Genomic DNA, 12,878 nt, shown 5'->3' on the forward strand with positions numbered 1-12,878 from the left:
ATATGTATGTTCCTATTGCCATTTTCTTAATTGTTTTCGGGGGTTTTTTTTGTGGGTCTTTTTCTTCTCTTGTGTTTCCCGCTTAGAGAAGTTTCTTTAGCATTTGTTGTAAAGCTGGTTTCGTGGTGCTGAATTCTCTTAGCTTTTGCTTGTCTGAAAAGCTTTTGACTTCATTGAATCTGAATGAGATCCTTGCTGGGTAGAGTAGTCTTGGTTGTAGCTTTTTCTCTTTCATCACTTTAAGTATATCCTGCCACTCCCTTCTGGCCTGCAGTTTCCACTGAAAAATCAGCTGATAACCTTATGGGGATTCCTTTGTATGTTAGTTTTTGTTTTTCCTTGCTGCTTTTATTGTTTTTTCTTTGAATTTAATTTTTGTTAGTTTGATTAATATGTGTCTTGGTGTATTTTTCCTAGGGTTTATCCTGTATGAGACTCTCTGTGCTTCCTGGACTTGGGTGACTATTTCCTTTCCCATGTTAGGGAAGTTTTCCACTATAATCTCTTCAAATATTTTCTCAGACCCTTTCTTTTCTCTTCTTCTGGAGCCCCTATAATTCGAATGTTGGTGTGTTTAGTGTTGTCCCAGAGGTCTCTGAGATTGTCTTCAATTCTTTTCATTCTTTTTTCTTTATTCTGCTCCAGGGCAGTATTTCCTCCATTTTGTCTTCCAGTTCACTTATTCATTCTTCTGCCTCAGTTATTCTGTTATTGATTCCTTCTAATGTATTTTTCATTTCAGATATTGTGCTGTTCATCTCTGTTTGTTCTGTACTTCTTCTAGGTCCTTGTTAAACATTTCTTGTATTACCTCAATCTGTGCTTCCATTCTGTTTCTGAGATTCTGGATCATCTTTACTATCATTACTCTTAATTCTTTTTCAGGTAGATTACTTATTTCCTCCTCATTTATTTGGTCTTGTAGGTTTTTACCTTGCTCCTTCATCTATGACATATTTTTTTGCTGTCTCTCTTTTTTTTAATGAGTGGGATTGTGTTCCTGTTTTATTGGTTGTTTGGCCTGAGGCTCCCAACACTGGAGTCTGTAGGCTATTGGATAGAGCTGGGTCTTAGTGATGAGATGAGGAACTCTGTGAGACCTCACTCCAGTGAATATTCCCTGGGGTCTGAGGTTCCCATTAGTCCAGTGGTGCAGACTCAGAGCTCCCACCGCAGGAGCTTCTGCCCAAACCCAGGCTTGCAAACCAGGATCCCTCAAGCCACATGGGGTGGAAAAAAAGAGAAAAAGAACAATAACAAAGCAAAAAATAAAATTAGGCTAGGAAACTAACAGTTATGTTAGAAAGAATGTAAAAATAAAAATATAGATGAATCCACAACCAGAAGGTACATCAGTATCACAATAGTAAAAAAAGAGGAGGAGGGAAAAGGAGAAAAAAAAAAAAAGAAAAAAGGGGCAGGGGGGAAGGCCTTGGCTGTGGAGAGCGGGGCCTAAGCAAAGGTGAGATTTGAGTGGTGGGCAGGGCCTATGCTTAGCACCCACAGGGCTGTAAAAGATGGGGGGTAAGGGGGTGGGGCTTAGGCTCAATGGAACAGAAGGGGCCCAGGCGTGCCCCCCCCCCCCGGTCTCAGAGGGCAGGGGACCTCACCTGGGAGCCCAGCAGGCTTTCTGGGCTCGTGTGGGCAGGGCAAACGCCCTCCCCTCCTCTCCTTTTCCTCTGGTCTGGGGTCTGGGAGGGCCCCTCCCACCTGCTTCTCCTGATCTCCCTGGCCTACTCTCTTATGTCCCCAGGACCAATGTGGCCGGGGAGGGAAGGGGGGGCCTTGGAGGGCATGGGACCGGCCTGGGAGCTCAGCAGGCTCCCTGGGCCCTAGTCAAAATTATATTTTTTTAAATTCAAAAATAATGAAGTATTATCTTGGCCCTAATCAACTCCATTAGTTAAAAGGTAACATATTTCCTATGTCCATGTATTTTAAATAAAATCTTCCAAAAATGTATTGCCAAACCTATACAGTACCTAACTGGTACTGTAAATACCACTAATTTACAACCCTTGATTTTGATGTGGAAAACAGGGAACTTCTGTGCACTGCTGACGCAAATGTATAATAAATTGGTACAGCCACCATGGAAAACAGTATGGAGGTTCCTCAAAAAATTAAAAACACAACTACCATATGATCCAGCAATTCTATTTCTTGGTATTTATCCAAAGAAAACGAGAACACTAACTTGTAAAAATATCTGCACCCCCATGTTCATTGCAGCATTATTTATAACAGCCAACATGTGGAAGAGCCTAAGTGTCCATCTGTGGCGCATATATATATATATATATATATATATATATATATATAAAAGAATATTATTCAGCCACCAAACAAAAGGAAATCTTGCCATTTGTGACAACATGGATGGACTAGAGGGCATTCAGGCTAAGTGAAATAAGTCAGACAGGAAAAGACAAACACTGTGTGATCTCACTTATATGTGGACTCTAAAAACAAACAAACAAACCAAAAAATACCAAACTCTTAGATACAGAGAACAGATTGCAGAATGACATAGGCAGGAGAGGGAGATGGGTGAAAACACATGAAGGTGGTCAGAAGGTACTAGTTACCAGTCATAAGATGAATAAGTCCTGGGGATATAATGTACAGCATGGTGACTATAGTTAATAACACTGCATTGCATATTTGAAAGCTGCTAAGAGAGCAAACTTTAAAAGTTCTCATCACAAGAAAAAAAATTTGTAACTATGTGTGGTGATGGATGTTAACTAGACTTACTGTGGTGCTCATTTCATACCATACACAAATATTGAATCATGTTGTATACCTGAAACTTATATGTTATGTCTATTATATCTCAATTTTTTTTTTTTTTTTAGATCTTGTTATGTATATCCCTTGAGGGGGAACCAGGACCCTGCCCCAAGGCTGCACTATTTTTTTAATAAATTTATTTATTTAATTTATGTATTATTTTTGGCTGTGTTGGATCTTCATCGCTGTGCGTGGGCTTTCTCTAGTTGCAGCAAGTGGGGCTTCTCTTGTTGCGGAGCACAGGGTCTAGGTGTGCAGGCTTCAGTAGTTGTGGCATGCGTGCTCAGTAGTTGTGGTGCACAGGCTTAGTTGCTGCGAGGCATGTGGGATCTTCCCGGACCAGGGCTCGAACCCGTGTCCCCTGCCTTAGGCAGGCGGATTCTTAACCACTAGACCACTAGGGAAGCCCATATCTCAATTTTTTAAAAAGTAGAATAGTGGTTGCTACGGTGTGGGGGATGGGGACTTATTGCTTCATGGGTACAGAGTTTCTGTTTGGGGTAATGAAAAAGTTTTAGAAATAGGTAGCAGCGATGATTGCACAACATTGTGAATGTAATTAATGCCACTGAATTGTATACTTAAAAATGGTCAAAATGGCAACCTTTATGGCATGTATATTTTACCACAATAAAAAAGGAAAAAAATATGTCAAAGATGAAAAAGAACACATATATAATTTCTAACTTGGATATGTAGGGACTGTGTGATCGTCCTATATATGTAGTGATATGGAAAAATCTCTGAGATATATAGTTAAGGGGGAAAAAGGGCATAACAAGTTTTGTTTCTTTTTTATAAAGGAAAAGGGAGAAGAACTGGGAGATTCCATATGTATCCTTCCATATTAGAAGGATATCTAATCATCTTACCTCCACATAACTGGAAAGACTTTAAAAGTCTGACAGTACCAAGTGTTGGCAAAGATGTAGTTTGACAGGAATGCTCATACACCACTGACAGTACATCACCCAATGGTGTAACCTTGTTGGAAAACAATTTGGCATTTTCCAGTAAATATTCACATATCTTTCAACCCAGCAATTTAATTCCTGTATGCCCCTAGATCAGAGCTCTCTAACAGAATTTTCTACAATGATGGAAACAATCTATGTCTGTGGTGTCCCTACAATAGTGGCCACATATGATCTATCGAGCGTTTAAAATGTCAATGAGGAATGGAATTCTTAATTTTATTTAATTTAAAATGAAATTTAAATAGCCACATGTGGATAGTAACCACTGTACTAGTACAGTCCTAGAACTCACACATGTGCATGAGAAACATATAGAATGTTTACCTTAGCTTTGTTCATAGTAATGAACAATTGGAAACTAGTAATAGAAAAATGGATTTTTAAACTGTGTGGTATTTATGTAACATTATATCAATAGTGAAAATGAATGCATTAGAGCTACATGTATTGCTAGGGACAAATCACAAAGCAATGTTAAAGGAAAAAGCAAGTTGCAGATATATGTGTAAGATAGCAAGCAAAACATATAATGTTTAAAAGCAGATAAAGTAATATTATATACTTCTTAGGGATATATGCACATTAGAAAAAGTATATCATTATCCCAGTATTCCCTAATACACTCCCAAGGACAGTGATTACTGGTCCCACTGCTGAGACAACTAGGCCTATTATTCCAGGAGCTCAGCACCAGATCTTCAGTAACATGCCCTGGGGAAGCCAGGCATTAAAAACAGAAGGATAGCAGACATAGGAGAAAACAGTGATAGCATAAATCCCACGTCATTTCCCAAGCTTGGTTTCAAGGCAAGACATTCTCAATGACTAGATGTTTTCTCCCATCTCCTCTGAGCCATGGACCCTGCTGGTATTCCATTAACTAACCCAGAGGCCACCTATAGACCACACTCCTAAATTCTTTGGAAATTATCTATGTTTATTCCTATATGATGTAACAATTTTTTTAATCTTTAAAACTTTGATATCATAATATAGTAAAGAAAAAGAATTTTTCATTTAAACTTACAACTTCTCTGGGAGGAGCCACTGAAGAAGCATGTCCAGGAACACTCACTGGCTGTCTAGAAACTTTCGCTTGATTTTTGCCATCTGACCTGAAAGATACAATTACTTTTGAGCTAAATTAAGATTAAAACATTTCTACATGATATATTACATAGACCTTGCATTTTCCCAAGTACAGAACAATGTTGTTGGTAGTGGTGGTGATGATGATCATGAAGACAACTAAACTTTTTATGGCATTTTTATTAGCTTTCACCCAGTTTTAATCCTTAGAGTACTAGAAAGTTTTATTAACCTCATTTACAATTAAATAAACTGAAATTCTAAGAAATTATGTAGTTTGGTCAATTGGGCCAGTGTTCTCCAACTTCTCTCCTCAAGTCTTCCTGAGATCAGAGAGGAGTAAAAGCATATTCCTAGGTTTGAAGTAGTCACTCTGAATATTAGGAAGTCCAAGAGGAGCAAACAAGCTGGCTGGAAAGATGTCAGCTAAGATTTAGACATGCTGAAATGATAGTAAGTCAGCTAGGTAGAAGTGTATAGGAGATAGCTATTGCTATGGAACTAAAATTTCAGAGATGCAGACTGGGGAATTATCTATAGGGATTGGTCAGTCTGAAGTTAATAAAAAGGGTAGAAACATAAATCTGGGGAAGTCCCTGGCAGTCCAGTGGTTAGGACTTGGCGCTTCTACTGCTGTGGCCTGGGTTCAACCCCTATTCAGGGAACTAAGATCCCGCCAAGCCAAGTGCTTGGCCAAGTGCAGTGTGGCCAAAGAAAAGGGTGGGCGAGGGTGCTACGCCTCAATAAATTATATTTTTTAAAAAAAGAAATATAAATCTGTTTTAGAATACGTTAAGAAAAATAAAGCTAACATCAGGATACTCTAGGAAAACATTATACAGTAAGTGAGGTAAGTTAGAAATAGGGCAATGAAGTAAAGTGAGCAATCGAGGCAAGATTTGAACATTTTGGACCATTATCATAAGAAAGATTAGTTATTAAGTAATTACATTGTGCTATGGGTTTTATTTGTTAGTATTTCCTCATTTAATCCTCACATCAACCCGAAGAGATAGGCAATATCATTATTCCCATTTTAAAGGAAGTAAACCAATGCTCAGAAACTTTTTTTATTATTCCAGTTCATAATTCTAGCAAATGACAAACTGGAACTTGAACTTAGATCTGACTACAAGGCCCAGGCTAATATATGCTACATTCCAATGCCAACATGTTAGAAGTGATCGCTGAGAGACAGTTGTATAACAGTCCAACACACAGACTAGAAATATAAGCTGTCTGAATTATGACAGCCCTTTCTTCCATCAAAGCTTATTTCTTAAAAGCTGATGATTCACAATATCTGTTTTCAAAACAGACTTGAAGAACACTTTTCCTATGAGAACTGATACTTGAAATAGACATGGATGAAAATTTTTTAATGAAGCCCAAATCAGAAGTTGTGGTCCAATTACTCCACTATCAGAAAGCAAAGTCAAGTAAAATGAATCCTAGCAGCCATTTTCAGTAGCATACAGGCTGGTCACCATAATCCTTTCCCCTCACCATTATAATAGGTGGCTGAGTCACCACTGCCCTTTAACTCCTGCTAATCATGTCAAAAGAATGGAGAGGTAACTTAGAACCCTATTTTTAAACCAGCTTCTATGATATGACTGTCATCATTAATAATTATTATACTTTAAAATTTTTAATATGAATTTAAAAGAAAAATAATCTAAGTACTCATATGTTTGTGATCTCTTCCTTCTGCAGTAGCTTTTCTGTAGCTGGTCTCTCTTAATGAAGACAAAAGCAGCCAATGCAGTAAGAGGAACAATGACGAAGAAGAACACCAGAAGTCCGTCCCTCAAGGCGGTATTCTTTTCTACAGAGAAGGATTTTACATTAATGATCATTAAATTAGAAGTTAACTCATATTAACTAGAACATACTAGGTGATGATACGTTTTACATTAATTTTCACATTGTTCAAAAGTCACACTGATATAAACTGAAATATATTGAGAAGTCTTGTTCACTCCTCATGCTTACCCACTTCATTTTTGCCTCCCTGAAGATAACCACTTTTATTAATTTCTTATATAATCTTACAGTATTTCTTCATGTAAATATAAGCAAGAACAAAATATGTTCTATTGTTAACCCTTTCTTACACAAAAGGTAGCATGGCATAAATGCTATTCCACACATTACTTTTATCACTTAGCTATACTACATATCTTCCCAAACTATACATACAGCACCACCTCATTTTCTATACAGCTATACAAAACTCCATTGCAAGGATGTCCCGTAGTTTATTCAGTCAGTAAGTACCCTACTAATACTTTTATTTTTCCAATCTTCGCTGTTACAAAAAAAAATGTTACAATGAATAACCTTGTACATATGTCATATCATTTTGGTGCAGGTATATCTGTAGAATAATTTCCCAAAAGTAGAATTGCTGTATCAGAAGGTGAAGGCATTCATCATTTTTTTTTAAGGCACTATAAACCTGTCTACCACAGTGATGGTTACAAGTTAGCATGCCATATGTTCAGACTATAATTCAAAAAGGTACATGCACCCCTATATTCATAACAGCACTATTCACAATACCCAAGACATGGAAACAACCTAAATGTCCATCGACAGATGAATGGATAAAGAAGATGTGGTACATATATATATAATGGAATACTACTCAGCCATAAAAAAGAATGAAATAATGCCATTTACAGCCACATGGATGGACCTAGAGATTACCCTACCAATTAAAGTAAGTCAGATAGAGAAAGACAAATACCATATGGTATCACTTATATGCAGAATCTAAAATATGACACAAATGAACTTACCTACGAAACAGAAACAGACTTACAGACATAGAGAACAGACTTGTAGTTGCCATGAGGAATGGGGGGAGGGAGAGGGATGGATTGGGAGTTTGGGATTAGCAGATGCAAACTATTATATATAGAATGGATAAACAACAAGGTCCTACTACTATATAGCACAGGAAACTATATTCAATATCCTGTGATCAACCATAATGGAAAAGAACATGGAAAAGAATGTATATACATGTATCACTGAATCACTTTGCTGTACAGCAGAAATTAACACAACATTGTAAATCAACTATACTTCAATAAAATAAATTTCTTTTAAAAGTTAGAAGGCCAGCCAGCAATATACAAGAATTCCTCACAGCCTCACCTATAGAGTCAAACTTCTGCATGTTTGCCAACCTGGAAGGTGAAAAACTATATCTTTTATGATTTTAATTTGCATTTCTCTTTTTATACTATGATTTGAGCAACTTTTCATGTTTAAGGAAACATTGTATTTCTTTTTCTTCTCAGTCCTTTGACTGTTTTTCTGTTGGTCTATTGGTTTTTTTTCTTCTCAGTTTCTAAAAGCCTTTATATGTTAGGGAGAATAGTTTTATCTGTATGTGAGTTGGAAATATTTTCCCCATTTTGTCATTTGTCTTATGGTACAATGCTTTTCTCCATGCATAAGTTTATTGTTCTGAGGTAGCTGAATTTATCAATCTTATTTTTTATGGCTTATGGATTTAAAGTCTCATTATAATTTTAAAAATTCATTAATTAACATTAATTTTGTCTGTTTCATGTTCTTTAGTGAAAGAATATAGTAAATATGAACACGAGTGGTAAACAGTGAAATTATCCTCATAGTTTTAAATTTGTAAAAGTACCAAAACTTTCTGTTCCAAAAGTTATATGAAACACTCAACCCAATTAAAAATAAAAATATGAAAAATTAAAGCAAGCTTGATGTATCAGTTTATACTCACTAATAAGTAGACAAAATTTAAATTAAAGCATCCAACACTGGCCAGGTATGTTAAAATTGGTACCTTCATACTGTCAGTGGCATTACACAACTTCATTTGGAATTTTTATCAAGAATCATAAAAAAAAAAAACCTGTAGGCTTCCCTGCATAAAAAAATCATATCTAGGGCTTCCCTGGTGGCACAGTGGTGGTTAAGAATCTGCCTGCCAATGCAGGGGACACAGGTTCGAGCCCTGGTCCGGGAAGATCCCACATGCCACAGAGCAACTAAGCCCGTGCACCACAACTACTGAGCCTGTGCTCTAGAGCCCATGAGCCACAACTACTGAGTCCATGTGCCACAACTACTGAAGCCCATGCGCCTTGAGCCTGTGCTCCACAATAAGAGAAGCCACCGCAATGAGAAGCCTGCGCACCGCAACAAAGAGTAGCCCCCACTCACCACAACTAGAGAAAGCCCGCAGGCAGCAATGAAGACCCAATGTAGCCAAAAATTTTAAGAAATTAAAAAATAAAATAAATTAAATTAATTAAAAATAAAGAATCATAAAAAGGATTATACCTTTCAATCTAATAATACCATAACTGGCAATTTATACTTCAATTGGGAAAAATGCATGAGTATTAAGATGTACACTACAATGTTATCAATGTGTATCGAAAACTTAGAAACAACCTAATGTCAAATAATTAGACAACAGCTAAGTCAAGTTATGGCACATCCATCAATGGAATGATACACAGCCATTAATATCCATAGTTCTGACTTCCGCTTCTAGACAAGATGCAGTAATAGGGACCAGATTTATCCTGTCGGCTATAACAACCAGAAAACCAGGCAAAATACATGAAGCAATGGTTTTCATGGCATTGGACATAAGGCAATAAAGAACAACGATCCCTGAGAGACAGAAAGCAAATAAGGTGAGCTTTACAACAATCCCAGTTTGCTGCCTAGAGAAAGTTAACAGACTGTGATGAGGGGTGTGGGAATCCAAGCAAAACCAAGTGGTCTCCTCGAGTTGAGGAATGCACGCTAGTTGTCTGAGGAAGAAGCCAAGACAACTAGAGTTCACAGGCAAAGTACCAGAAGGGAGGCAGCTGCACAGATAGAACTTGAAAGATCTGCAAAGGGTTCCCCTCAAATACTCAGTTGAGTACTGATCAGTGTATGCATGTAAGGAAACCACCTGAAGCCAGAGAAAGAATCTCCTGAAAGGATTAGTGGGAATAAACCCAAGAACTCACACAGGACTGGAAAGAATACCTGTTCCTGCCATTTCCAGTGGAAAACTCCATAGTTAATGGCATTGAGTAGAATAAACAGAAGGGGTTTGCCTCAGTAATGGGGCAAAATCAGCCCTAGGCTAAATGCTGCTCAGGTCCCCCCAATAGAGCTTTAAAAACAGATTCAAAAGAACCGTACTACATCCATGTAGCTTAAGCCCACTTAAGCTTAAGCCCAAAGTTCAGCAATAGAAATTCAAAAACACCTAATATACAACAGGCAAAATTCACAATTTCTGGCATTCAGTAAAAACGTTAGAAGGCATGCAAAGAAGCAGAAAAATATGACCCAAAATGAGGAGAAAATCAATCAATCAAAACTAAGAAATGATACAGATGATAGAATTAGTAGACAAGGACATTAGAAATTATTATAAATGTATTCTACATGTTCAAGAAGATAAGTAAAGATTGAACATGCTGTGTAGAGACATGAGGAAGGAAAGAAGGAAGGGAGGGAGGGAGGAACGGAGAAAGAGAGAGTAGAAGGGAGGGAGAGAGAGAGGGAGGGATGGAGGGAGGGAGGAAGGAAGGAAGGAAAGCAGGCAAAGAAAAAGAGAGAGGGAAAGAAAGAAGGAGAGAGAGAGAAAGAAAACGAAAGGAAAAGGGAGGGAGAAATAGAACTTACAGCGATAAAAACTTCAATGTCTAAGATAAACAATACACTGGATGGAATTAATGGCAGATCAGACATCACAGAAGAAGAGTGAACTTGAAGAATAACAATAGAAACTATTCAAAGTTAAACACAAAGAATAAAGAATTTTTAAAAATCAAGGCAAATCACTGAGATGTGAAAGAACTCCAAGTAGCCAAATATACATGTAATGGGAGTCCCTGAGGGAGAGGAAAAAGAAGGAAAAAGGAAGAAAAAATATTTGAGGAAATAATGACCAAAATTTTTCCAAATTTGAAGAAAACTATAACAGCACAAATCCAAAAAGTTTAAGAAATCCCAAGCACACCAAGGCACATTATAATCAAATACTAAAAATGAGAGATAAAGAGATAATCTTATGAGCAACCAGAGGGTAAAAAAGAGACACACTATAAACAGAAAACAAACAAAAAAAAGATGATGGCAGATTTCTCAGGAAAAACAGTGCAAGTCAAAAGACAACATAGGAACATCTGTGAAGAAGTAAAAGGGGGGGAAAAAACTGTCACCTTAGAATTCTTTACCCAGTCATCATTCCAGAAGAAGGCAAAATACTTTTTCAGATATACAAAGGTAAAAGTATTTGTCACCAGCAGAAATGTGAAAAAAAGACCTTCAAGCAGAAATTGAATGATGCCAGATGGAAATCTGACTTTACACAAAAAATGAAGAGCACCAGAAATGGTAACTATGTGGGTAAATATAAAGACCTTTTCTATTATTTAAATTTCTTTTAAAAATAATCAACTGTTTAAAGCAAAAATAATCACAATGTATTATAGGTTTATAACATATGTAGTATGACGACAATAGCACAAAAGCTGAGAGGAGAGACATGGAAGGATCCTGAAATGGCACAGTATCACATGAAGGGAGACTGTGATAGAAAAATATCAATGTGGTAGATTTAAAGCCAAACATATCAATAATCAAATTAAATATAATTGGCCAAAACAACTCAATTAAAAGGCAGAGATGGGCTTCCCTGGTGGCGCAGTGGTTGAGAGTCCGCCTGCTGATGCAGCGGACACGGGTTCATGCCCAGGTCCGGGAAGACCCCACATGCCGCGGAGCGGCTGGGCCCGTGAGCCATGGCCGCTGGGCCTGCGCGTCCAGAGCCTGTGCTCCGCAACGGGAGAGGCCACAACAGTGAGAGGCCTGCGTACCGCAAAAAAAAAAAAAAAAAAAAAAGGCAGAGATGGGCAGAATGGATTAGACCCAGCTATAGGCCACCTACAGGAAACCAACTTTAAATATAAAGACACAAATAGATTAACAGATGTGGAAGCAAGGGCAAGGGACAAGGATGCCCCACTTTTGACATGGGCCACTGAGAGACCACACTAACTTCCCTCCACATTACTTGCCATTGTATGCAGGTCCACTATCCACACTTCCTCCGTACCCTGTAGCCTCACAGTAGGGGGGAGCCCAGCCGCTGTCACAGTGACAATTCTTATTGCTGTTACATACCTTCAAAACAAAACACCACTTTTGTTAATTGTGAATGTTGCTCTACACGATGAACTCAAGAATAGAAACCAAGAGAAAAGACTAAATTCATGCAAATCCATAGACACTTTTTAAGAATGAACAATTTATCAGGTATCTAAATTCCCCAATATCTAAAAATCTAAGAAGTCTTACAGAGAATCCTCACTACTATTCTCATTATTCAGCATTACTTTCATGAACAAACCAAAAGAGGCTATTACCTACCCCATGTCCATGACACTTTTTCTGAATATCACAGTCATAATTCAGAACAGACGCATTTACACATTGGAAATTTCTACAGATCTGAAAAAAAAAGAACTAATGAGTAAAGAAAACTTGAACACATTAATAAACTAGCCAGAAAAAAACAGACCTGGGTGTAGATTATTTCATAGGTGAATTCTTTCACACTTTTCAGGAATAGTTAATTCCCATATCACATATTTGAAAATTTAGAAAAATAAGTGAAATTAACTAATTTAGATAGAACTAATGATCAAAGATGACACAAAGGCCAAAAACAAAGATAAAACTATAATCTTTCCTTCCATACATATATAAATGTGAAATTCAAAGTAAAACATTCACAAATGGATTTTTTTCAAGTCAGAGATGATCCCACTACTACAGAAAAGGATCAATGATAGGAAATCTATTATTATAATACCTTACATAAATTGTCATTATTAAAATAAATATCAAAAAAGCATTTGAGGGCTTCCCTGGTGGCGCAGTGGTTGAGAGTCTGCCTGCTGATGCAGGGGACACGGGTTCGTGCCCCGGTCCGGGAGTATCCCACATGCCGTG

The 12,878-nt window shown here is 37.5% G+C and overlaps 1 protein-coding gene across 2 annotated transcripts in view; it reads right to left on the reverse strand.

Moving 5' to 3' along the window:
- ADAM9 (ADAM metallopeptidase domain 9) overlaps window positions 1-12,878 on the reverse strand; it is a 102,954-nt gene that overhangs the window by 5,456 nt on the left and 84,620 nt on the right. For both annotated transcript variants that reach the window (XM_033415058.2, XM_004284897.4), the window contains 4 exons: window positions 12,294-12,374; window positions 11,942-12,047; window positions 6,546-6,687; window positions 4,798-4,885 (listed from right to left, as the gene is read on the reverse strand). In XM_033415058.2, the coding sequence (XP_033270949.1) occupies window positions 4,798-4,885; window positions 6,546-6,687; window positions 11,942-12,047; window positions 12,294-12,374 (417 nt within the window). The remainder of the gene's footprint in view (window positions 1-4,797; window positions 4,886-6,545; window positions 6,688-11,941; window positions 12,048-12,293; window positions 12,375-12,878) is intronic.

This window comes from Orcinus orca, chromosome 21 (assembly GCF_937001465.1).
Source record: "Orcinus orca chromosome 21, mOrcOrc1.1, whole genome shotgun sequence".
In the NCBI taxonomy this organism is placed as follows: Eukaryota; Metazoa; Chordata; class Mammalia; order Artiodactyla; family Delphinidae; genus Orcinus; species Orcinus orca.